General features: G+C 45.9%; 1 protein-coding gene across 1 annotated transcript in view; it reads right to left on the bottom strand.

Moving 5' to 3' along the window:
• LOC120979859 (atrial natriuretic peptide receptor 1-like) overlaps window positions 1-27,648 on the bottom strand; it is a 44,617-nt gene that overhangs the window by 14,140 nt on the left and 2,829 nt on the right. The window contains exons 5-17 of the mRNA XM_040408815.1: window positions 26,587-26,691; window positions 23,719-23,821; window positions 21,271-21,416; window positions 18,575-18,644; window positions 18,356-18,497; window positions 13,746-13,832; window positions 13,160-13,300; window positions 12,554-12,675; window positions 11,461-11,599; window positions 9,698-9,746; window positions 7,686-7,787; window positions 3,336-3,455; window positions 862-955 (exon numbers count right to left, since the gene is read on the bottom strand). Of these exons, the coding sequence (XP_040264749.1) occupies window positions 862-955; window positions 3,336-3,455; window positions 7,686-7,787; window positions 9,698-9,746; window positions 11,461-11,599; window positions 12,554-12,675; window positions 13,160-13,300; window positions 13,746-13,832; window positions 18,356-18,497; window positions 18,575-18,644; window positions 21,271-21,416; window positions 23,719-23,821; window positions 26,587-26,691 (1,420 nt within the window). The remainder of the gene's footprint in view (window positions 1-861; window positions 956-3,335; window positions 3,456-7,685; window positions 7,788-9,697; window positions 9,747-11,460; window positions 11,600-12,553; window positions 12,676-13,159; window positions 13,301-13,745; window positions 13,833-18,355; window positions 18,498-18,574; window positions 18,645-21,270; window positions 21,417-23,718; window positions 23,822-26,586; window positions 26,692-27,648) is intronic.

The raw sequence follows: 27,648 nt of genomic DNA, 5'->3' as shown, positions 1-27,648 counted from the left end.
TTTTTTTTTTCGGGATAAACAAAAAATGGATCAAAGGGCGGAGAATGGAATAAAATAATAGAGGAGCCGTCACCTGTTCTAACCCCCTGTCGCTGCTGTGTTCCCTTCCATTTTTTGGTTACTGTGCTGCAGTAACGACGTACCCACTGCAGCCAATGACTGGCCTCAGCATTGCTCAAAACAGACCATGGTGGAACCCGATGGAAGGCGAAGACCACTGCAATTTTTTTTAATTGCTCCTATGCATCTAAACCTGCCGAATGTAGTTTAGAAATTTAGGCTCAGACAGATGGCAATAGGACTACAGGATCAGACTACACAGAGTTTGTTTGTAGTCTGTTACCATGGAGACATAAAAACATTGAAGACACAAATGGAAGAATATTTCAGAAGTTTTTTGGGGGGATTAACAAAAAATGGGTCAAAGGGAGGAGAATGTAATAAAATAATAGAGGAGCCGCCACCTGTTCTAACCCCCTGCCGCTGACGTGTTCCCCTCGGTTCTTTGGAACAATGACGCACCCACTGCAGCCAATGACTGGCCTCAGCGGTGACCCTCAAAACGTCGCTCAAACCAGACCATGGTGGAACCCAATGGACCCCATTATAAGTCAGCGGGGCATCAGCCGATGCTGTTATCCATCATGCAACAGATCCGGCACAGTGCTGTTCTGCAGATGTGAACAGAGCCGATCACAACCTCATAGAATTTCTATAGAATACATGATGGGCACGAGGCTGAAGGTCCACCCCAGGCATAAGGGGCAGACGCCGTATCGATAAAGCTTACAGTGGATAAACCTGGAACATACAAAAATCTACCCAGCATTTGTAGCACCATATTCACCACCACCTACTTACTGTAAAGCAGACGGTCGGTCTTTTGCTTTTCTTGTAAGAGGTCCTGAGTCCTCTCAGCTACAATGGCCTCCAGATGTTTACTGTACTTCTCCATCTACAATAGAACAGTCAGTGTAAAGCTGGTAAAGAGGATCCAGAAAAAGCGCCACTCTTCCTAGTTGTCAATGTCTGGTATTGCGGCTGAGCCTCTGCGGTCGTGTGCCTCTTGGTAACATGTCACGCCAGTTAATGGCTGCAGCAGTGCACGGATGGGACATCACACTTGGGTCTACAGGCGACTGGAAGCAGCATGGACGCCAGTGAACGGGCCAATGCCTTTTTTTTTTCCATGCCTTAGTTGATTTCACCGGGGAGGGGGGGTCGGACAACAAGTGTTTAATACTGATGACCTATCCTCAGGAAAGGGCATCAGTATCTGGTCGGTGGAGGTCCGACTCCCAGCATCACCCCCACCAATTAGCCAATGTCAAAATAGACTGTGGTGCCTCTGCCTAGGCCTGTGACGTCATGTTTATCGGTCACATGACTTAGGCTGCGTTCACACGGGCGAGATTTCCGCGCGGGTGCAATGCGGTAGGTGAACGTATTGCACCCGCACTGAATCCCGACCCATTCATTTCAATGGGGCTGTTAACATGAGCGGTGATTTTCACGCATCACTTGTGCGTTGCGTGAAAATCGCAAGCATCCGCGAGCAAGTGCGGATGCGGTGCGATTTTCACGCACGGTTGCTAGGAGACGATCGGGATGGAGACCCGATCATTATTATTTTCCCTTATAACATGGTTATAAGGGAAAATAATAGCATTCTGAATACAGTATGCATAGTAAACTAGCGCTGGAGGGTTTAAAAAAAATAAAAAAATAATTTAACTCACCTTAATCCACTTGATCGCGTAGCCCGGCATCTCCTTCTGTCTCCTTTGCTGAACAGGACCTGTGGTGAGCATTCATTACAGGTAAAGGACCTTTGGTGACGTCACTCCGGTCATCACATGATCCATCACATGATCTTTAACCATGGTGTTGATCATGTGATGACCGGAGTGACGTCACCAAAGGTCCTTTACCTGTAATGAATGCTCACCACAGGTCCTGTTCAGCAAAGGAGACAGAAGGAGATGCCGGGCCGCGATCAAGTGGACTAAGGTGAGTTAATTTTTTTTTAAAAAAATGTAACCCCTCCAGCGCTAGTTTACTATGCATTCTGTATTCAGAATGCCATTATTTTCCCTTATAACCATGTTATAAGGGGAAATAATACAATCTACAGAACACCGATCCCAAGCCCGAACTTCTGTGAAGAAGTTCGGGTTTGGGTACCAAACATGCGCGATTTTTCTCACGCGAGTGCAAAACGCATTACAATGTTTTGCACTCGCGCGGAAAAATCGCGGGTGTTCCCGCAACGCACCCGCACATTTTCCCACAATGCCCGTGTGAACCCAGCCTTAGGTGCAGCTCAGGCCTTGTCTGCACTACCAAACACAGCCACTATGCAATGTATGGCGCTGTGCTTGGTAAGCTGTGACGAGGCAGCCTCTACAAACGGCTAATCGGCAGTGGGCGCCGGGACCCCACTGATAGATCATCAGTATTAAATACTCAGACAACCCCTTTACAATGTGAAGCTACGCAGTAACTTTTACAGCAAAATGGGCGTGGGAGTGTGCATGGTGCAATCTTGCATCCCATTAATAACCATTAAAGGGTTTGTCTATTTTTTTTTTTATATATACTGAAGATCTATCCTCAGGATAGGTCATCAATATCAGATAGGCGAGGGTCCGACACCCATTCAGCTGTATGAAGGGAAGGCAGTGCTCGTATGTAATTCACTTCAGTGGGCGCAGTGCTGCAGTTCCAGCTCTGTCCACTATATCATGGATGGCACCGTGTACTTCTGGCCCCGGAACTACAACAAAACCGCTGATCAGTGGGCTGCAGGCTTTCAGACCTCTACCAATATGATATTGATGGCCCGCGTCAAATTCCCTTAGTAGAAACTGCCGCAGACTCCAAAAAGACGTTTAAAGGGAACCTGTCACCGGGATTTTGTGTATAGAGCATAGACATGGGTTGCTAGATGGTCACTAGCACATCCGCAATATCCAGTCCCCATAGCTCTGTGTGCTTTTATTGTGTAAAAAAACCAATTTGATAGATATGCAAATTAACCTGAGATGAGTCCTGTACGTGAGATGAGTCAGGGACAGGACTCATCTCAGGTTAATTGCATATCTATCAAATTGGTTTTTTTACACAATAAAAGCACACAGAGCTATGGGGACTGAGTATTGCAGATGTGCTAGCGGCCATCTAGCAACCCATGTCCTCAGCTCTATACGCAAAATCCCGGTGACAGGTTCCCTTTAAGCATTTAAAAAAAAAAATATATGAAATTAACTCATGATGGGAACATCCAGCAAAGAGGCTTCCGGACCCGAGAGAAATGACACACAAGCCAGACTTACCAGATTCATCATCATGTCCACCGGACTAACCCTCTGAGGATTCATTTTCTCTAAATTCTTCTTAATCTGCTCAAACGGGGGGCGCAGCATGGGGTTGTGGGCCCAGCACTTCTGTATCAGCTGCAGCAAACAGAGAACCGGCGTTACTATGTGATCTGGCGTCAGACCGCAGGGCAGAGAAGACGAGAATTCTATTAGGCTATATGCACACGACCGTTGTGTGTTTTGCGGTCCGCAAATTGCGGACTTGCAAAACGCGGATGCCGCCAGTGTGCCTTCCGCAATTTGCGGAACAGAACGGGCGGCCCTTTTTTAGAAACGCCTATTCTTGTACACAAAACGGACAAGAATAGGACATGACTTATAATTTTTGCAGAGCCACGGAACGGAACAACGGATGCGGACAGCACACGGAGTGCTATCCGCATCTTTTGTGGCCCCATTGAAGTGAATGGGTCCACACCCGAACTGCAAAAAATGCGGCTCAGATGCGGAACTAAACCACGGTCATGTGAATGAGACCTAACTGTACAGCCAATTAAGCCCGCTTTCACACAGTCAGTGTTTGCTCAGTGTTTGATCAGTGATTTCCAGTCAAAACCAGGTGCGCATACAAAACACAGAACAGGTGCAGATCTTTCCATTATACCTTCTGGTTTTGGGCTCATGCACACGAGCGTATTTTCTTTCCATGTCCGTTAGTTGTTGTTTTTTGTGGACCTTATGCAGAATCATTAATGTCGATGGGTCAAAAAAAAAAACGAAGTTACACCGTGTGCATTCCGTTTCCGTATGTCCGTATTTCCATTCCGCAAAAAAATAGAACATGTCCTATTATTGTCCGCATTACAGAGAAGGATAGAACTGTTCTATTAGGGGTCAGCTGTTCCGTTGCGCAAAATACGCAAAGGACGTCATCCGTATTTTTTATGGGTCAGTTTTTTGCGGACGGCAAAATACATACGGTAGTGTGCATGAGCCCTTTGGCTGATGGAAATCACTGATCAAACACCGAGGTCTTGTGTCATTTCCGTGTCAGTGTCACGTCCGTAAAAAAAAAAGCATATGTGTTTCATCTTTGAAGATGTCCGTGAAGTATCCGTGGTTGGTCCGTGTGTCCGTTTTTACTATCCATGTGTCATTCGTAATTAACTGACGTTGCTCAGATTAAAATTTATTTCCAAAGAATCTCCTATAAGGCGTCTTTCACACGACCGTATTGCTTTTTTAGTGTTTTGCGGTCCGTTTTTCACTGATCCGTTTTTTGTTTCCATTGTGTTTCCTTTTCTGTTCAGTTTTTCCGTATGGCATATACAGTATACAGCAATTACATAGAAAAAATTGGGCTGGACATAAAATTTTCAATAGATGGTTCCGCAAAAACGGAACGGATACGGAAGACATACGGATGCATTTCCGTATGTGTTTCATTTTTTTCGCGAACCCATTGACTTGAATGGAGCCACGGAACGTGATTTGCGGGCAATAATAGGACCTGTTCTATCTTTCAGCAGAACGGGAAAACGGAAACGGAATGCATACGGAGTACATTCCGTTTTTTTTTTTTGCGGAACCATTGAAATGAATGGTTCCGTATACGGACCGTATACGGAACGCAAAAGACGGGGGGAAAAAACGGTCGTGTGAAAGAGGCCTTAGTCTTCAGTGAAAAACGGACACAACACGGATGCCATCCGTGTTGTGTCAGTAATTTTCACAGACTCATAGACTTCAATGGGCGTGCTTGTTCCGCATCACGTCTCCGGGAGTTTTTTACTGACCCACAATGGAAAATGGGGACCGCACACGTAAGGGAAAAACGGAAGTGTGGACAAGGCCTCACTGTGTGAAAGCGGCCTAAAGGGGTTTTCCGATAGTAAAATATTGATGAGCTCAGGATAGGTCATCGATATCTGATCGGTGGGGATCTGACTCCCGAAACCCCCATCAATCAGCTGTTTGATGAGGCCACGGCGCTCCGGTGAGCACTGCGGCCTCTTCCTGGGCCGGTGACGTCACCTTTATCAGTCACATGACCCAGGCGCAGCTCAGTCTCATTCAAGTGAATGGGCCTAGGCTGCAATACTGAGCACGGCCACTATCCAATGTACGGCGCTGTGCTCTGTTGCAGCTGATCGGCGGGGGTGCCGGGAGTCGGACCCCCACCGATCAGATACTGAAGTCCTATCATTAGGATAGCCCATCAGTATTCTAGTCCCAGGAAACCCCTTTAATATATTTGTAACTCCTCTCTCCTGATGTTTGCCGTTCCCATAAACTCCGAGGGTTTGTGTAAACTCTGCTGCTTGATCGCTGGGTTATGTTAATTGCAGAACACGTTGCGTTTTGCCAGAGCCATTAACTCTGTTTACATGCGACATCGGTTGCGGTTGTCATGTTCTGTATTCTTTGGGTTGTCGGACAGCCTCTTTTGATAGATTTGATAGTTCATCGCCCATTATAGCAGGATGACCCCACTTTGAGGGTGCAACCCCATCGCTATATGATAAGAGTGATGTCAGCGGCTGCGGTGACATCACTTCTTTTTCCGCCATCTCTAGTAAACAAGGCTTTAGTGACTCAGGCTTCAGTTTATAATGGATGGTGCCAAATACTGGTGAGAGGTAAACATCTCATGCAAGGACATCTGTGCTCGGGAGGACATGCAACTGCAAAGGAGAGAGGGGGCCCCAGTGCTAAGGGGCCCCCATTAGTCTGATATGGGCACTCTACCTGCTTTCCATGATCCCTTATTGCTAATGATATCAGAGCTTGTCCACACCAAGTAGCAAAGGTGATCAGAACAAACAGAGCTGGGCCCCCTTTCTCCAGGGGCCCCAAATCAGCCGCATGGTCTGATATAACATGTACGGTCCTGTAGGGAGGCGCCACCTGTATGGTCATACAGTATGCATCAGCTATGACTGCTGGAGGGGGTGCTGCTTTTATAGTGCCCAGAGCAGGGTGTAGCTATAGGGGAAGCAGCTGCTTTGGGGCCCCAACTCAGAACGGTTCTGTCAGGGCCCCTCAACAGTATTATACAATGACAATATATACAGAGACACTGTAGGAAACGGACGGAGTGGCTGCTGGGCCTTGTCTCACTAGCCACAGGAGTGAAGGTTGCAAAGAAGTTGCTGGGCGGGCCCGTGTTCAAAAATTTCCTGTGGGGCCCAGTCATTTCTAATTACGCCACTGGCCCAGAGCTTGCACCCCAAATCTTATACTTGGAGGTAGAACCTATGGGAAGGCAGATGGACAGGAAGCAGTGTTATGTCCGCAGCTTACAGCATAGTTACTTGGGCACTGCATGGGGGTGCTAAGGCCAGGACATCATGTCTTCATTGTCATTCTTGTTTCAGTATTACATACTCCAATTAACACATTTAAAGAGCGTCTATCATCAGGATCATCCCCATTAAACCATGCTGCCTGGTAGGGTTGATAATGCTGATTAAAATGATACTTATGTTATGTCTGTAGGTAGGAGCCTTGCCGAGATATTTACGTTTTTAGCAATATGCAATTGATCTAGTTCGAGCACCAAGGGGCCAGACGGAGCCCTCGGAGCACTGCTATTGTAACACCCCTCTGATCTGAGCACTCTACACAATCAAGCAAGGGGGAGTGGTATAGAGCAGAGGTGCGTTACAATAGCAGTGCTCCGAGGGCTCCGGCCGGCCCCTTGGTGCTCGAACTAGATCAGAAAATTGCAGATATCTCAGGAACGGTTCTACCTACAGATATAACAATGGTATCCTTTTATTCGGCAGGATCAACCCTACCAGACAGCATGCCTGGTTTAATAGAGTTGATCCTGCTGACAGATGCTCTTTAAAGCTAATATCCTGGATACTTTTTAACTATTTCCGTTCACCTTCAGCAAAAAGCATGGAGGATGAATAGAGTAAGGGTATGTTCACACATTGTTCTTTTTGGAGCAAGTTTCAGGGCAGAGTCTGTGCCGAAACCAAGCCGAATCAGCCCTAAATCTGACTCCTATTGTTTTCAATGAAACTTTGTAAATATTCTTCGATTAGTAGTATCTCATTGTTGCTAGGCAGTCCACAAATTGTGGATCCACAAAACACGGATACCGGCCACGTGCATTCCGCATTTTGTAGAACGGAACGTTTGGGCCATAATAGAACAGTCCTATCCTTGTCTGTAATGTGGTTAATGATAGGACATGTTCTATTTTTTTGCAGAACAGCCATGCGAACATGCAGACATGTAATCCACACGCAGTCATTTCTATTTTGTCCGGAAAGGACAAGGACAAAAAATATGTTCGTGTGCATGAGCCCTAAGGGCAACCCCCTTCAAAGCATGAAGTACGGTAGCACTGACCTCTAAATAATCTTCCTGGTTGGGGCAGTCGTGGTCAGATTTGCCCACACTCAGATCCGGTATCTCTGGTCTCCATGTCACATCTTTTAGGTAAGCATCTCCCTGGAAAATGAAAAAGGAATTGGGTTAGGCTGGAGATTTGCAGAGTATTGATTGTAATTAGGGCCCCTGACAACCAGTTCATATACTGAATACAGGTACAGCAGAGCTGAATATGTCATTGGACTTTTTCTGCACTCATCAGCCGTATGAAGGGTGAGCCCCGTGGCCTCTTCATTACTGGACACAGCTCCATGCATTTGGGGCAGCAATATGTGGTGCTACACATATCACTAGCCCATTCCCTTGAGCTGCAGTACCATGCACAGCCACTACTAGTCTGTGGCGCTGTGCCTGGTATCAAAGATGCCACAGCACTCATCTAAGTGCCATGCCCCTGGGGGTTCTGATTGTGGGGGGTCCGCACAGACTTGGGGGTGCAACGGGCACCGCCCCCTAGGGCCCTCTATATATAGAACGCTCATCCCAGGTGTAGGAATGCCGAGTGGTTTAGTGCAGCCTAAAATGTCTCTATGTGTGTCACGGTGCTCCTACCTGGATACGGCTGGACCCCAGGCTTTGGCTCCGAGGCAATAAATAGGGGGGATAATTGAGGGATAAAAGAATAACTTGAGTCCAGACCTTGAGATGAAGTTCAATGGCAGCTTTACTTTGCATAAACGTTCTCCAAAAGGTTTTGTCTTGGTTCCAGCAGGCTTTAGCAGGAAACTGCCAGGCAAACTCCACTCTGCTATATCTGTTTCTCTCTGACTCTGCTGTACTGACAGGCTGGCTGTATAACTCAGCTTCTTCTGTATGCTGCACTTCACTTTGTAGTCTGATTCTAGGTTATTTCAGGGAACTTTCTTCCTGGCTCCTGAGGCTTCGAGCTTTGGCCTCCATGGCCAGCAGAGCTTAGGGTGCTCTGGCTGGCGTGGGCACGTCCAGCAGAGCCGTGCCCCTGCACACCCTTCCTTTAGCTGGGGGTGAACTAGACTAACTAACTGGTCCCCACCCTTCCTGCAGGAAGTAGGACTCGCCCACCTCTCACCAGAGGGGGCGAGGTTTAGAATGGAATGGTAAGTTCCATTCTATCTACATACAACTCTGCCATGTTTGCTACCAACCTGCTGGTGAACCAGGCACATTACATGTGAACATAACAGTTACATAACAAAATAGGAATGCACAGTGTATAGGACCTGGAATAAATACATAAGATGACATGAGGTTAGACCAATAAAGACAGTAGCAAGGTGCAGAAGTGGTAACACCACTCTGGGGTGTTACAGGGGGTCCTGCTAAGGCAGGCTATCGATATTGAAGTCTCCGACAACCCCTTTAAGAAGGAAGGGAAAGTACAAAGCAATGAGGGCAGAGATTTTTTTTTAAAATTTTCTATCAGGCATAGCGGTACATTGGTGGGGGACCAACTGCTAGGACCCATCCCTGCGCCTGAGAGGGCCACAATGGGGAGTTGTATGGGCCAATGGCTGAGCATATACAGTACACCAACCACTACATATAGACTCGGGTGACGAGGGCCACACTCTTCTACACTGGCCTTCTACAGGGACAAGTACCCCCTATCTAGTGTGGGCCCCAGCATTCAGATCTCCACAGATCTAACATTTATCTCCTAAGCTGTGGATGTTTTCAGGGAATAGCAGGGCGCATAGGGTATGTAAGAATGATTGACTATTAGTTTAGTGTCCCTTTAAGATGGCCAAAAAGGTTTACCTGCAGTCCTATGAAAAACTAAGGGAAAGATGATGATGATGTTATACTATTGAACAAAAGGACAAACTCATTTTTTTGCTCTTTGAAATCCATCACTTGGCTAAAGCCTGACAAACTCAGCTCTGCTACATCTGTATATCCACACACAGTGGCATCTATATGTAGCACCTGCTGTGTGAATCCAGCCTAAAAGGTATCAAATTAAGTTTAAATGTGAAAACCATAAAACTTACTTGGAAGGTATCGCAGCGGCTGGCAATTTCAACCAGCACAATGGCGTAACTGGAAGAAGAAGATAGTAATCAGACTTCTCACCATTAAATATCATAATGATTGTATAAATAGGGAAAAAACTAACTTTTATTTTTATATATTTGCCAATTACATGCTGTTCAAAAAAAATAAAAAAAATCGAGGGAAGGAATATGACATTTACTTACATAGTATGGTGCTATCTGGTGTTCAAAGTGTATAGCAATGTGCATGTCCACCTACTGAGCTGAGTGCTGCTGGACACACATGCTCAGTCACTTTCCTCACTGCCAGGTCTCTGCATAGGAATCCTCTGTTCATTGCGGGACAGCCAATAGAAATAGCTTTCTGCTCTGCTTGTCAGGTGAGGACCAGAGGCTGTACAGTAACATGGCAGTGTAACTGAGGAGTCTCCTTCTACAGGAGAAGTAAGAAGGGACTACACTGTAGGCTCCCCGGAGGAAAAGGAGGCAGAATCTGACAGAGGGAGAAGGAGACTGATTCTGTCCTGTGAGGGAAGGAGACTGATGAGACTGATTCTGTTCGGGAAGGGGGGGGGGGAGACTGATTCTGTTCAGGGGGAGAAGGAGACTGATTCTGTTCAGGGAGAGAAGGATACTGATTCTGTTCAGAGGGGGAAGGAGACTGATTCTGTTCAGGGGGAGAAGGATACTGATTCTGTTCAGAGGGGGAAGGAGACTGATTCTGTTCAGAGGGGGAAGGAGACTGATTCTGTTCAGAGGGGGAAGGAGACTGATTCTGTTCAGAGGGGGAAGGAGACTGATTCTGTTCAGGGGGAGAAGGAGACTTATTCTGTTCAGAGGGGGAAGGAGACTGATTCTGTTCAGGGGGAGAAGGAGACTGATTCTGTTCAGAGGGGGAAGGAGACTGATTCTGTTCAGAGGGGGAAGGAGACTGATTCTGTTCAGGGGGAGAAGGAGACTTATTCTGTTCAGAGGGGGAAGGAGACTGATTCTGTTCAGGGGGAGAAGGAGACTGATTCTGTTCAGGGGGAGAAGGATACTGATTCTGTTCAGAGGGGGAAGGAGACTGATTCTCTACAGAGGAGGGGAAAGGAGACTGATTCTGTCCTCCAGCAGCACATACGTATAAGCAGCAGCACCAAGGAGGCAACATGGGAGCAAAACATGACGTGAAAGGTATTTTATATGCCAAAAACACTAAATTATTTAAAAACAGTTATTAACAGAATTTTAGGACTTTTGGCATAAAAATGAATAATGGGATAACGCCTTTAGGTTGCACTTTTCTAATGGAGTTTTTACCAACTTTTACATTTTTAGGCACATTTTTTTTATTTTTTTGTGGGAAAAAAACGGTAAGTCCAGATATTAGCTGAAAGTCTATGGGAAAGTGTAAAACACAGGACACATGCGTTTTTATTTCATAGTGACTTTTTTTTTCACCTGGGTTGAGTCTTCTGTCACTTATCTGTGCAGCAGGTTTGTGATGCTGTCAGTCAGGGCATTACCCACAGATGTTGTAATACTATTACTCATTTTAGACTATACCTGATTTTCTTTAGTTAACCCATACTAAGCCAATGTTCACATTGCCATCGGAGGCAAAAAATAGTCACATTCGTTAGCAAAATAAAACGCACAAAACAGTGGACTCCATGGCAGAACCTGACGACGTCAGTGGAGTCCGTGTGCACCTTTGGTATCCACTGTATGACAGAACAGCAGGTGTGAACACAGCCTAAGCAGTACCTCTATGTTACCTGTATATGTCGGCGGCAGGGGTCGGCAGGACGCAAGAGCTGTCATTCTGAATAACCTCTGGGGCGCAGTAGATATGTACAGGCTTTTTCTCCATTAATTCCTTATATTCATCTTGTCTATAAACCATCAAACCATAATCTGTATGAAGAATATAGTGCACATATATAATTATAGGGCATATACGTATCCGACTACATAACCAAAATGTATGCAACTACGTAACCAAAAGGTGGCAATTACACAGGTTGCTTTCTTACGAATGCTGATAAATTTAGGGTATATAAGCCCCACCCCCTAGGAACGCCCCTAGACCCACCCAGTAACACAAAGGTGTATGGGTGGGGCTTACATAAGCCCTGCCTATTTCCAGCTCGGGACAACCCGAATTTGCAGTGACTGTTAATATTAGTATTATTAAGTAGCTCATGTCAGTGGAGCTAAGCTGCAATACCAGGCACAACCCACGGACAGGTGTGGCACTGTTTCTGGAAAAAATAAGCCATGTTTTTCTAATTCTGTACAATCCTTTTAAAGGCTATGTACACCTTTGGGAAAAATAGTTTTTATTATTATTGCATTGTACTCGTTTTGAGCTAAAAAAAAATCAATTAAAAATGTTGAGCACTTTGCTCTGTACAGATTTGAGATTCCCTAGTAGCAGGTTCTGTATTTTTACTCTGTTCCATCATGCAGCTCAACTGACGGCTCCTTATCTCTGATCTCTGACCTTAAAAACACTCATTAGAGCTCAATTGTTATCTTAATGATAAGAATGTGGCTTAAATAAGTGTTTATGGCCTTTTAGTAATTGAGAGATAAAGGTTATTAGATGACCGGCACAACATGAAAGTGAAAGTACGATTCACACAGCTAGACAAACAGTAACCCTTTGTGACAGAACAGCTCAATATTTTTAATAAAGACCAATTGAAAAAATTATTTTTAGCCCATAATGAGTAAAATGCAATCATAAAAAAATTGGTGTCCATAGCCTTTAAATCTTTTTAACCCTCCTTTTCAGAATAATCATTTATATGGGTCATTCTAAGAAGGTCTTGCAGCTCAGCGTCAATTTCCCCTCATATATTTTACCTGAGATCTTGCAAACCCATCGATCATCTATGACACAATTACGTGATGTCAGTCTCCCGTGGTACATTTTATGGTGGTGCAGATAAGCCATTCCTCGTGCTATGTCCGTGGCAAAGGAAAGTCTAGAAAAGGAAATAAAACCCAGTTACTGCCAGTTACTATAGAAGGACGTCTGCCCTGTTAGGGGGTCTCCACTTGGAAACCCCTTTATTAGCCACATCTGAGAGGCCAACAGTTTAATGGGCTTGACAAGTGACAAACATATATGTGCCAATAGTAGTTCTCATTCCTCTTCCTCCGCTCCGTTTGGGAGGTCCTATATCTGCTCTTACCAGCAGGTGGTGATAACAAGGGGAATGTTCCTCCTGGAGCTGTTATCTCCAGCCTATGATTCTTCAGCTCTCCCAACATGTCTAGACAACTGAAGGCATGCTAGGAGTTGTAGTTTGTAAATTGTGAAGACCACTTTTAGAAAAAAAAAACTATGTACTCATTATATGTATTTTATTTTTACTATTTTTTTTGTATATTATATTATTTTTGGACTTTCTGGTCCACTATCACATCACCTTCTGTTCCATTTAGATACGAATACGTGTGACTCACCTAAACCCCCAATTTAGAGGAACATCATCATTCAGCAGAACATCAGCCAGGCTTCCCTTTGGACAATATTCTGTGATGATGAAGATGTTTCCTTCCACTGATCCTCCCATGAACTTACATAGATTCTGGTGATCCAGCTTCCTACAGGTTCAAAGGAATCAAAGTCAATATATTGCAGAAGGTGCTGCACAGTTTTTTATGCTGCTTCAATCCAGTTCCCACGCTGGCCCCTGCAGCATACAATAGGCTGACACTTCCTGTTCTCTGCGGCTCGCTTTTGAGCTTTGCCGTGTAGACTGAGACAGGAACAGCGCAGTCACCTCATCATTATTAGAGGGCTGGGAATTTCATGACGGATGACTGCTCAACTGTACTACCGGAGGCATGAAGAAGGCAGGATAGCGACGGTATACGCATAGTTATATGGCATGTATAATCACTATGATTTTGTTATAAAAATCTGTTGTTGAAACCCTTATTTAAATGATTACACCCAACATATACATCTAGATAAATGGATACATTGAGAGAAAAAATTGTGTTCAAACACCACTGATCTTGGAGAAGCAATAAAGAAAGCACCTACCGTACGAGCTGCACTTCCTTTCTTACGGTTTTCGAAATGGTGAAATTCTTCTTATAGATCCTTTTGACAAAAACATTTCGTCCATCGCTGCAGAAGTAGAGAAACAAAGAGAAATATTATAATTCTTGCCGGTAGCATCAACCATGGTGAGGGCTTCCCCTGCTGTTTCTCGTCACACAGCAATAGGGGCAAATCTAAAAAAAACTGGAATTTCATACAGCAATGAAAAAAACTAACATTAGAGTGAATAATACCAAATTATAAGGCTCAAACCTCATTTCAAGACTGGACTGTCCTAAAGTCAGGAATAAAAACTTGACGCCTGCTGGTTAGATTTGCACACAACATTTGTGTTGTTTTCTGGCTTTAAGATTAATTTAGCTTTAATGGCACCTCCCAGTAAGCCACAACCACTTTTTGCCAAGCACGCCACATAAAAAATTTAATTTCTGCACAAATTGCAACTTTTTTGCAATCATTTTTTAGGTCAAAAAATGGTATAAACAGATTAATAAATGTGGTGGTTTTTTTTCTGCAACTGCCACTAGGGGCAGCTCATTGATCTCACAGATTTATAAAATTCCCATTTAATTCACAACTAGCTGTATAAATCTATAGTGAGCTCCCCCTAGTGGAGGCTGAAGGAAGCCAGATTTCAGTTTTTTAAAGAGGTTTTCCAACTGCTTTATACAGATGATCTCTCCGGTCCGCAGGATAGGTCATCAGTATCTGATAGGAGGGGGATCAACACACGGGATCCCTGACAATCAGCTGTTGAATGAGGCTGCAGTGATCACCGGCAACATACCAGCATACCAGCATAGGCTAGTAATGTCAGGTTCATTGGTGATGTGGCCTAGGCATGGCTCAGTCCAAGTGAATGGGGCTGAGCTGCGATACTAAATACAACCACTATACGATGTACGGCGCTCTGCTTGTTGAGCTGAAAGAAGGCCGCTGCCTCTTCAAACAGCCGATCGGTGGGGGTCCCGGGTGTCGGACCCCTGATGATCAGATACCGATGACCTAGTAGTAGAGTTAGGAGTGCTGACACACATTCAGGCTTTTTAATGCAGTTTTTGAAGTCAAAATCAGGTGTGGATCAAAACAGGAGAGAAAATATTAAGGCAAATACTACTTCTCCCCTTTTTTAATCCACTCCCGGTTTTGGCTTCAAAAACTGCATAAAAAAAACTGAATGTGTATCAGCACCCTAATGCACATGCTTAACTAGATGCGTTAACTAAAATAGTTGTGTTAAGCCGACACCTTCAATTGTTTTTCAGTGGCTTTTGCTACAGGATATCACAATGAGTTAAGAAATTTAAGTTAAGAAATTTGAGGTTGAGTGTTAACTCTATTACATCTGTATACAATACACAGCAGCAGGCACAGTTCATGGTGGGGTATGGCACACTATATAATAAGCAGCAGGCACATTTCATGGGGAGGTATGGCACACTATATTATAAGCAGCAGGCACAGTCCATGGTGGGGTATGGCACATTATATAATAAGAAGCAGGCACAGTCCATGGTGGGGTATGGCACACTATATAATATGCAGCAGGCACAGTCCATAGTGGGGTATGGCACACTATATAATAAGCAGCAGGCACAGTCCATAGTGGGGTATGGCACACTATATAATAAGCAGCAGGCACAGTCCATGGTGGGGTATGGCACACTTTATTATAAGCAGCAGGCACAGTACATGGTGGGGTATGGCACACTATATAATATGCAGCAGGCACAGTCCATGGTGGGGTATGGCAAACTATATAATATGCAGCAGGCACAGTCCATAGTGGGGTATGGCACACTATATAATAAGCAGCAGGCACAGTCCATGGTGGGGTATGGCACACTATATAATAAGCAGCAGGCACAGTACATGGTGGGGTATGGCACACTATATAATAAGCAGCAGGCACAGTCCGTGGTGAGGTATGGCACACTATATAATAAGCAGCAGGCACAGTTCATGGTGGGGTATGGCACACTATATAATAAGCAGCAGGCACATTTCATGGGGAGGTATGGCACACTATATTATAAGCAGCAGGCACAGTCCATGGTGGGGTATGGCACATTATATAATAAGAAGCAGGCACAGTCCATGGTGGGGTATGGCACACTATATAATATGCAGCAGGCACAGTCCATAGTGGGGTATGGCACACTATATAATAAGCAGCAGGCACAGTCCATGGTGGGGTATGGCACACTTTATTATAAGCAGCAGGCACAGTACATGGTGGGGTATGGCACACTATATAATATGCAGCAGGCACAGTCCATGGTGGGGTATGGCAAACTATATAATATGCAGCAGGCACAGTCCATAGTGGGGTATGGCACACTATATAATAAGCAGCAGGCACAGTCCATGGTGGGGTATGGCACACTATATAATAAGCAGCAGGCACAGTACATGGTGGGGTATGGCACACTATATAATAAGCAGCAGGCACAGTCCGTGGTGAGGTATGGCACACTATATAATAAGCAGCAGGCCCAGTCCATGGTGGGGTATGGCACACTATATAATAAGCAGCAGGCACAGTCCATGGTGGGGTATGGCACACTATATTATAAGCAGCAGGCACAGTCCATGGTGGGGTATAGCACACTATATAATAAGGAGCAGGCACAGTCCATGGTGGGGTATGGCACACTATATAATAAGCAGCAGGCACAGTCCATGATGGGGTATGGCACACTATATAATAAGCAGCAGGCCCAGTCTATGATGGGGTATGGCACACTATATAATAAGCAGCAGGCACAGTCCATGGTGGGGTATGGCACACTATATAATAAGCAGCAGGCACAGTCCATGGTGGGGTATGGCACACTATATAATAAGCAGCAGGCACAGTCCATAGTGGGGTATGGCACACTATATAATATGCAGCAGGCACAGTCCATAGTGGGGTATGGCACACTATATAATAAGCAGCAGGCACAGTCCATGGTGGGGTATGGCGCACTATATAATATGCAGCAGGCACAGTCCATGATGGGGTATGGCACACTATATAATAAGCAGCAGGCACAGTCCATGATGGGGTATGGCACACTATATAAAAAGCAGCAGGCACAGTCCATGGTGGGGTATGGCACACTATATTATAAGCAGCAGGCACAGTCCATAGTGGGGTATGGCACACTATATAATAAGCAGCAGGCACAGTCCATAGTGGGGTATGGCACACTATATAATAAGCAGCAGGCACAGTCCATGGTGGGGTATGGCACACTATATAATAAGCAGCAGGCACAGTCCATGGTGGGGTATGGCACACTATATAATAAGCAGCAGGCACAGTCCATGATGGGGTATGGCACACTATATTATAAGCAGCAGGCACAGTCCATAGTGGGGTATGGCACACTATATAATAAGCAGCAGGCACAGTCCATAGTGGGGTATGGCACACTATATTATAAGCAGCAGGCACAGTCCATGGTGGGGTATGGCACACTATATAATAAGCAGCAGGCACAGTCCATGGTGGGGTATGGCACACTATATAAAAAGCAGCAGGCACAGTCCATGGTGGGGTATGGCACACTATATTATAAGCAGCAGGCACAGTCCATAGTGGGGTATGGCACACTATATAATAAGCAGCAGGCACAGTCCATAGTGGGGTATGGCACACTATATAATAAGCAGCAGGCACAGTCCATGGTGGGGTATGGCACACTATATAATAAGCAGCAGGCACAGTCCATGGTGGGGTATGGCACACTATATAATAAGCAGCAGGCACAGTTTATGGTGGGAAGAATGGCACACTATATAAAAGGCAGCAGCAGTGGGCACAGTTCATCGGGTAAGGCTAGCTGCATACTTGTGATCAGATTTTGGTATTCTGTTCCAGCATAGGAGCAGAATACCGGAATCACCAAACACAGTCGGCACCCAAAAGATCCCATTCACAATAATTGGGTCCATAGGGATCTTGCATAAGTACAACCAGATGTGCACGTCACTTAAGGGGTGCTATGGGTGGCTGATGAACTGCAGCTGCAGTGCAGTTCATGGGCGGACTGCCCCATGGATAGGACTGCAGACACAGTTCATAGGGGAACATGATAAGACTGCAGTAGTTCGTGATGGTGGATGAGGGGAAGTCTGTCGACAAGAATTCAGACTTGCAGTGCACAGGTGGCTGGGTGGTGGTTGATAAGACTGAATGGTACATTTGTAGGTGAAAATGGGGTGGGCAGGAAGGAGCCAAGGCAGGTAGTATGAGGGGGCCAAGGACATGGTATGGGGGCCCAATTCAGATTCTTGCTATAGGGGCCCAATGATTTCTTTGTACACCTCTTGATGGCACCAACCTGACCTTGAACTTAGGAGCTGCCAATGTGGAACATACGCCCAGCGTCGGGCTGAAGTTCCTTGGGCCCACCAGAGGACATGAGGAATTCTGAGGGCCCACCCCCTGTGTATATAGGACCTTAAGGTCCCTGTTTTATTAGGGGTCCATTATTGTCAGAGCTTTGTCCATCGGAGCATCCTCTGGGGGGCCCAGCCTGACCCTGCATATGCCCATTTGAGACCCATGGCATCTTTACTGTGCCATGTAAGTTACTCACTAGATCCCTGTCTGCATGAAGTTTTCTGTAGACGAGCCACATATGAAGACCGTGTTTGCCAGTAGCTCCATCCGATGACCTGGTGCTATGTTGTTGTGTCTCAGGCTGATGGTGCTGCCCAGCTCATTCCAAACCTCGTCTCCTACAGGAAAATAATAGGACAACTATGTAGAGCCGTGTCTGTCACCCCGGTGTAAAAGGGCTGAAAATACAACCCACCAGGTAAGTCCTTCACGGTCAGAATCCAACTCTCATCCCAAAGCATCTTCTGCTTTTGATACTGGAACCACTGGGAAAAAAAGATGATACCATGATAGCATTATACCATAGGAACAGGGATCAGCAACCTTCGGCACTCCAGCTGTTGTGAAACTACAATCCCAGCATGCTCCATTCATTTCTATGAGAGTTTTTAGAAGAGCAGGGCAAGTATGTATACTGGGAGTTGTAGTTCCACAACAGCTGGATGCCGGAGGTTGCCTACCCCTGCTCTAGACAGCAGAGAAGGAAACTGTGGGGGGCTTCACATGCCTGATGCATCGCTGGGTCTATAATGGAGGGGTGGATTAACAAGAGCTGATTGCAATGCATGTGATGAACTGCTGCCTACCCCTGCCATAGGAAGAGGAGGAACAAGCAGGAGGTCCTAGGAAAGGGGTGCTGGTGTCCTGACATGGTCCACCCACCAGAGGGAGCCTTTCTAGCTTTTGTTTTACTTTGAGGGTCCATCTATTGTGTGGCATATTGCTAGGATACAACATCAATGTCACATAGGACTGAGCCCCACGTCTGGGACCTCCTCCTATCTCCAGAATGGGATCCCCAAAGTGAAGGAGAGCAGCCGCACATGCGTGGCCACCCTCTGCTCACCGCTATGGGAGTTCTGAAAATAGCCTAGCCGGTTCTGAATCAATGAATGCAGCGGTGGCCGTGCGTGCGCGGTGCGTTCTACATTCACCGCTATGGGAGTTCTGAAAATAGCCGAGCCGGTTCTGAATCAATGAATGCAGCGGTGGCCGTGCGTTCGCGGTGCGCTCTACATTCACTGCTATGGGAGTTCTGAAAATAGCCGAGCCGGTTCTGAATCAATGAATACAGCGGTGGCCGTGCGTGCGCGGTGCGCTCTACATTCACCGCTATGGGAGTTCTGAAAATAGCCGAGCCGGTTCTGAATCAATGAATGCAGCGGTGGACGTGCGTGCGCGGTGCGCTCTACATTCACCGCTATGGGAGTTCTGAAAATAGCCGAGCCGGTTCTGAATCAATGAATACAGCGGTGGCCGTGCGTGCGCGGTGCGCTCTACATTCACCGCTATGGGAGTTCTGAAAATAGCCGAGCCGGTTCTGAATCAATGAATGCAGCGGTGGCCGTGCGTGCGCGGTGCGCTCTACATTCACCGCTATGGGAGTTCTGAAAATAGCCGAGCCGGTTCTGAATCAATGAATACAGCGGTGGCCGTGCGTGCGCGGTGCGCTCTACATTCACCGCTATGGGAGTTCTGAAAATAGCCGAGCCGGTTCTGAATCAATGAATGCAGCGGTGGCCGTGCGTTCGCGGTGCGCTCTACATTCACCGCTATGGGAGTTCTGAAAATAGCCGAGCCGGTTCTGAATCAATGAATACAGTGGTGGCCGTGCGTGCGCGGTGCGCTCTACATTCACCGCTATGGGAGTTCTGAAAATAGCCGAGCCGGTTCTGAATCAATGAATGCAGCGGTGGCCGTGCGTTCGCGGTGCGCTCTACATTCACCGCTATGGGAGTTCTGAAAATAGCCGAGCCGGTTCTGAATCAATGAATACAGCGGTGGCCGTGCGTGCGCGGTGCGCTCTACATTCACCGCTATGGGAGTTCTGAAAATAGCCGAGCCGGTTCTGAATCAATGAATGCAGCGGTGGCCGTGCGTTCGCGGTTCGCTCTACATTCACCGCTATGGGAGTTCGGAAAATAACCGAGCCGGTTCTGAATCAATGAATGCATCTGTGGCCGTGCATGCATGGTGCGCTCTTCATTCATCACTATGGGAGCGGGCTCATTTGGCTTTTTTCAGAACTCGCACAGCAGTGAACGGAGAGCACGCCATGCATGCCTAGTCTGCTTTCCTTCACTTCCCCGTTCTTTAGATAGGAGTGGGTCCTTCAGATGGGACCTGCTCCTATCTGACATTGATGGCCTATCCTAGTGATACGCCGTCAATGTCCCAGATTGTCCAATCCTTTTAACACTTGTATCGCCCATGAAATAAAAACGCTAGAATATCTTTTCTTAGAACTCCGTATTGTGCAGTCCCTCTCTTATTCCTCCTGGAAATGTATGACTACATGGACCACTGTGACTTACCATTCTCTGTGTCAATTGAGTGTCTCTGTCTAACATGGTCAGAAATGATCTGAAATGGACATGTCGCATTGAATAAGGGGATTGGTAGCTGTTAATTTATGTATACATTTGCAGGAGGAATAAAAGAGGAATGGCACTACATAGAGTTCCTAGAAATGCAAGAGTATACTAAAACAGTAAAGTGACAGGGCTATCCCATCAATGTATAACTTTTTATTTACTTAAATATCAGGAGGACTTTCTTCCCTTTCTGTTTGGCGGGCAGCAGTTCATCAGATGCATTACAATCAGCTCTTGTTAATCCATCCCTCCCTTATAGCCCCAGCGATGCATCAGGCATGTGACGCCCCCCACAGTTTCCTTCTCTGCTGTCTAGAGCAGGGGTAGGCAACCTCCGGCACTCCAGCTGTTGTGAAACTACAACTCCCAGAATGCATTATTGCTCTGCTCTTCTCATAGCTCACATAGAAATGAATGGAGCATGCTGGGTATTGTAGTCTCACAACAGCTGGAGTGCTGAAGGTTGCTGGTCTAGAGAGAGGTCTAGCTGTAGATTTCTAGGAATTTAGACGGATACCACTATCGCGAAGATGAAGCCGCTGCAGAACAGAGTCAGGGGGAGTACAATGGCGATTTTCACCGTGGTTGACATTGGGCATGGGCCACAATCGGCGGGGCACAGGGCGCAGCTCTCATCCTGACTGCAGACGTCATCCCCGCACACTGCGGACAAGAAGAGACGTTTTATATAAATGGTGGATTAAGGGGATTACAGCATCGTAATCTGAGGACCCAAACAGAGGAAGGAAAATTCAGTTGTATCACTGCCAGCAGTCACTTACCGTAATAATACTGGAACAAGTCTGATCATATTACAGAGATAATTCCTGTCCACATCCCGGCCTGTACTCGTGGAGACCCAGCTCTATTAAAGGGCATCTGTCAGCAGTTTTGTACCTATGACACTGGCTGACCTGTTACATGTGCACTTGGCAGCTGAAGGTATCTGTGTTGGTCCCATGTTCATATGTGCCCGCATTACTGAGAAAAATGATGTTTTATTATATGCAAATGAGCCTCTAGGAGCAACGGGGGCGTTGTCATTACACCTAGAGACTCTGCTCTCTCTGCAACTGCTGAGCCCTCTGCACTTTGATTGATAGGACCAGGCAGTGAAAACGTCATAAAGTAATTTTCACTAGTGTGAACATACCATAACTCCTAATTCAGCATGCATGCTGGTCCAAGCCATGTTTGTCCACTAGATGGCGATGTCTGCAGAGTCCATTCATTTACTACCTTACAGTTGGTCCATGTTCTGTCCGCCAAAAACGGATGATTTTCCATCCGTATGGAATCAGTTTTGCCATTGACTCCATGTCATCCGTTTTTCACGTACCTCAAAGAAAAAAAACTGAAGAATGCCCCCCCAGCATTTGTGAAAAGCGGACTGCACGTGAATGGCGTTTGTGCTGTCAGTTTTTTTTATCACGGGTCCATTCACCTGAATGTCAAGTATAGTGAGACCAGATAGAGCGTGCTGCTATTTTGTCAGCACGTGAAAATTTTTTCAAAATGAACATGTGAATTGGCCATTGACTGGAATAGGTCAGTGTTCAGTCCGCACGCTGACTGTTCTGTGTTTCACTTCTCTGAATGAGCCCTAAAGTTCTGGAAATCTGCTTAGAGGGGTTCTCCAGCCCCTTGGAAAAAAAATTTGAACAAAAATTGCAATACTTTAAAGTAGCAGACTTCCCCTCCATGCTTCATTCTGCTGGTCTCTGCTCACCGGGTTTCAGTGATGATGTCAGTATGACATCATGACTATCACTGACCAGAGAGATGACATCATTGGTGTTCACTTAAAGGGGTTTTCCTGTAATATTGCTTCTTAACAAGTGCCTGCCCCCTTAAACAGAAGATTCATATTTACCACCTCCACTGTCTCCATCTTTCAGTCCCCGTGCTGGTTAAATTCGGCTCGCCATGGTCACATGCACGGCTCCTGTAATGACTGGCTTCAGCAGCGTTACAAGTCACCCCTGAAGCCAATCATTGGCTGGAGCAGTACATGTGAACATGCCCACGCACTCTTTTGTTTCCAGGGGAAAGCTGCGAGCACATGCATAAAAACCAACATTACCAGAAAAATCCTTAAAGGGGTTGTCTCATCTGAGCATATCGCTAGGGGACAGGCACCTACACCGAGAACGGAGCGTGGAAGGGTTTCCTCGGGTCCGGCCACCACCAAGCACTCTCCCCGTAGCAGAGAAATGGGAGCACACGGCACTTGTGCAGCCACCGCTCCCATTCATTTCTATGGGGCCGACGGAAATAGCCGAGCCAGTGCTCGCCTATTTTCAGTGGCCCCATAGAAATGAATGGAGGGCGGCTGCGCATGTGCAGTGTGCCCTCCGCAAATTTCGGGGCTCCGTTCTTGGTTTAGGTGCAGGGTCCTTCGGCCACCACCTTCCCTGCTCCGTTCTAGGTGTAGGTCCCGCACCTATCAGACAATGGGGGCGTATCCTAGCGATATGCCCCCATTGTCTCAGATGGAAAAACCCCTTTAAGCTTATATTTATTGTTCTAATCACAATTGGTTCTGACTAACAAACATTTTTAAAGGGGTTTTTCAAGAGTAAGGTATTTATCCTCAGGATCGGCCATCAATATCAGATCTGTGGAGGTCTGACTCCTGACACCCCCATCGATCAGCTGTTTGAAGAGGCCAGGGAGCTCCGGTGAGTGCTGCAGCCTCCTCACAGCTTATCAACCACAGCGCCATACATTGTATAGTGGCCATGCTTGAACGCAATGCAATAGACTTACCCTGACTACCTTGCAAACTTCTGCACATCTACAGTGTTGTTGGAGCAATAATACATAACCTTCTATTGACCACTGTATAGGTAAAGCAGACGAACGTCCCAGAGAAATTCGAAGTTTCCTTTAAAGTGACCAGACAAGTACAGACCAGTCTAGATCTGCTGCCACCACGAAGACATTTCCATAATGATCAAATTACCTTTGCCACTGAGCACAATGGACTCAGCTTCTAAAGCAACCTGAAAAGTTCCAACTTTGATGTGAGCGATCATTGAGGTGACGCCAAGGTGGACCAAAACGACCTGCAATTACACAATCATCCAATACAAGCCATCACTAGGCAAGAAGAGACAGAGATGACACAACTGGGACAACTGCAGAGAAATGACTGTATTCAGTTTCCATATAAAATAGGAAGATGAGCGACTGCCAGACACATCTAGTGCTGCTTATCTTTTGGGGGTGGGGGGGCAAAATAAGAAGTGTTCCTGTTCTCGTGATCGGCCGGGGCCCCAGTGGTCCTTTTACAAGTAATTGCCAACATCATTCAAAATGTTTAAGCCCCACCCTGTAATGCCCTGGTAACAGCCAAAAACTGCCCACTTTGGGGTGGATTTTCACAAAACCCATCTGCAGTGCCCTGGAGCAAGGGTACTTTTGGACTATGGATGTTTGTGGACATTTGCGCCTATTGCTATTATGCAAAGCCATTAACTCCGTACATTAGTGTACTGTGAAGAGTTAACCTGCACTATGATTTATGCCGTTGTGTGTATTTATATAGTTGCACGTTGTGGAACTGCATTTTGTATGTTTATTGTAATATATTCTGGTTATTCACACTATATCTGCACTGCACTGTGGAAAGGGTTAATGCACAGCCAACTAATACTGAGAGACTTTGGGACTTTCTATCTGTGCACTGAGACATTAGAAATCTTCCACAGTTACTATAAGGGTGGGTTGACACTAGCGTTAGGGATTCCGTTATGGCTTTCTAACATGGTTATAATGGAAAATAATGGAATGCCCAGACAGAATGCAAAACGGAAGCCTTTAAAGGGAACCTGTCACCATGTTCTGACATATAAAACCAAATGTACCTTAATGCTTGTCTACCCTGATAGTTCCCAGCGATCGATCCATCATCTTTTCAGGACTAACCTGTCCTATTTTATCGCCATATAATACTTTCCCGCCGTTATGCTCATTAGCATAAATAATTTCTTCCCCTCACACCATCATAGCCTATTTCCCTCCCCCTAGACTTTGATTGACAGACAATTTCTGCCCTCACTGCTTGTAATCTTGTCCGAAATTGCGCACTTGCCCTTTTGATGAAAGACCAATCAGCTAGCTTAGTGTATGTCCCCTCTCCCTCACGCCACTACGTGCGGAAGTGAATAAGGAGTGCGCATTACGGAGGGCACTACGTACATCACGTGGTAGCGTTGCGATACTTACACAACGTAGTTCTTCCCGAAATGAATACTGCGCATGCGCGAGATTTTATCCATAGGGGCGTTTCTTAGGCGGAGCTGAAGCACTTGACTCAGAGAAAATATGACTCTTCTCTGGTCAACCATGCAAGATATGACTCTTTTCTACTAATTAGCATAAAAGGCAGGAAAGCGTTATAGGGCGATAAAATAGGACAGGTTAGTCCTGAGAAGATTATCGATCGCTGGAAACTATCGGGGTAAACAAGCATTAAGGTACATTTGGTTTTATATGTCAGAACATGGTGACAGGTTCCCTTTAAAGGCTTCCATCATAATACAAGTCTATAGGCAGAAGAACGGATCCGTCCTTCCGTCTTATGGATTCCATTATTTTCCGTTATAACCATGTTATAACAGAATCCCTAACGCTAGTGTGAACCCACCTTAAGGGGCTGTGCAAAGTTCTTGAAGGAAAAATACAGACACATTGACCTATTGTCTCGTTAGTTGTGTTGTTTATATCTGAAGACTTGTTTATATCTAGAAAAAATGCTTAGTCATTCCCATAGACTGACAGACAGAAATTGCAACATTGTTTCTGTTTAGGCTGTGCTTCTCCACTCCACCCCTCCTACTAGAAGGTTCTATTTCACTTAGAAACTGATTATAAGAAGAGCAAATAGTCCCTAGTTGTCTCCAGACAGGGACCGGTATTTAGTTAGAAGTGACTGCACAAGTAGCCAGGAGAAGATGGTGAGATGGGGATACTGAGCTACAGATCCTGTGCACCAGCCATAGGGAGCCAGTCAGACAACTAAGCCACACACCCTGGGCCACCAGCTTTTTGGCCAAGGTACCAGCCTTCTGAGAAAGGAGGGACAGCTAGCTCAGACCTTTCCTCAGCACAGAGGCTTCTTCTGCAAAGGAAGAGACTGGAGAAGCCAACTCAGTGCATTGCCGCTATTGTTTTGCACTAGAGTTCCTCCAGTAAAGAAGCATGCTGGTTTACTGCAGACCCTCACTCTCTGAACGTATTTTGCATTGGGGTGCACCACGCCTTACCATACCTTCTAGAGAGCGGCAACACGTGGTGACACCTCAACGGTTAGCGTAGCATTGGGGCCACTCCAAACCTGGCCACTGCACATCCATCTTTGCATTTGGCCGACCCCCTTCCTATGTGTTTTAAGAGACTGTTGGCAACTATGAATATGTCATGGTATGTTAAGGGGTTAAATATGTCACAATTAAGCGTGAGTTTACCTGATTGTGAGGGTCCACCTGAAAGCTGATGTTACACTGATCCTCAATGGTGCTGCTCCAACCAACTTTTAAAAACAAAACCCTGTGCATATAGCCTATTAATGTACAGTATTTGGACTTCACAGAGAGGGGTCCTATGCATGACCCTCAGCGCTAACAGAGGGTCTCACTCTGGTGGACCTGGATTGACCATGTTTGTCCACTTATTTGGATGCCAGTCCCTACAGTCCAGGAAGACGAAGATGACTCAAAAATTGAAAACAATTGGGACAAAATGATGTAAAATGAAGCTCCCTATGGGCCGCTTGGCTGCTGTACTGAATGCCCAGGAAATATATCTGTCCCGACGTGGAAGAACTTACCTTAGCCGTCCAGTTCATCTGGGTCATTTTCCCTGCCTGCGACACGGTGTGTGTCACTATTTTACCATCATCAGGGATCCACGGGCCACAGATCCCACGCTGCTTCTGTATAGAGAACACAAGGGGCACATTAAAGGGGTTCTCCGGGATCTAAGAAAATGAAAATACTTAAATATTACTTTATTATAAATACCTTTCATTATTTATAATGGCTCGTTTTGTCTGGGAAGCAATCATCAGGGGAAACAAAATGGCCGCTGTCCCATTAGTTCACACAAAACCTGTCCTGATCACACATGAGGACAAGTTACTTTACAACACCGAGGTAAAGAGCTGCCTCATCCTCCTCTCTACTTGTCAGGGATTATGATCCTGAATACAGATGATAAGAACTTTAGCTGAATCTCTGTAGGAATGGAGTTCATGAGGAGACATGAAGTACAGAGAGGACGGACAGGACCGATTGTGGTAATGGAGACTGTAAACAAATGCTACTGCTCATTAGCCGTATCCCCACCTCCTCTCATGTCTCCTCATCATCTCCATTCCCTCCAAGGATCATGATTCCTGACAAGCAGAGCAGAGAGGAGGATGAGACAGCTCTATGGCTCATTGTGGTGAAGTAACTTGTTCTCCTGTGTGATTAGGACAGGTTTTGTGTGTACTGATAGGACAGCGGCCATTTTATTTCTCCTAATGATTGCCCCCTAGACAAAACAAGCCATTCTAAGTAATGAAAGGTATTTGTGAATATATTTATTATAAAATAATATTAAAGTATTTTAATTTTTTTTAATTCCTGGAGATCCCCTTTAATGGGGTTTATGGCAGTTGATCACATCAAAGAGCGTTTATTCCCAGACCCATAGGAACCTTTACTGCTCCTCTGGTGACATCAGACTCAAGAATTACTCTCTTTACACAGGAAAGTCGAACCCAAACAAAGCACAAGTCATGACAAAGCACTGAAACGCGTTGGAGGAATCCCCAATGCTGGGTTACTGCACATTCATCAGCCTCTCACATCTATACATGTGTACTAATCCTCTCAGCATCCTGGAA

Source organism: Bufo bufo, chromosome 9 (genome assembly GCF_905171765.1).
Source record: "Bufo bufo chromosome 9, aBufBuf1.1, whole genome shotgun sequence".
NCBI lineage: Eukaryota > Metazoa > Chordata > Amphibia > Anura > Bufonidae > Bufo > Bufo bufo.
This window is presented reverse-complemented; position numbering and strand designations above follow the sequence as displayed.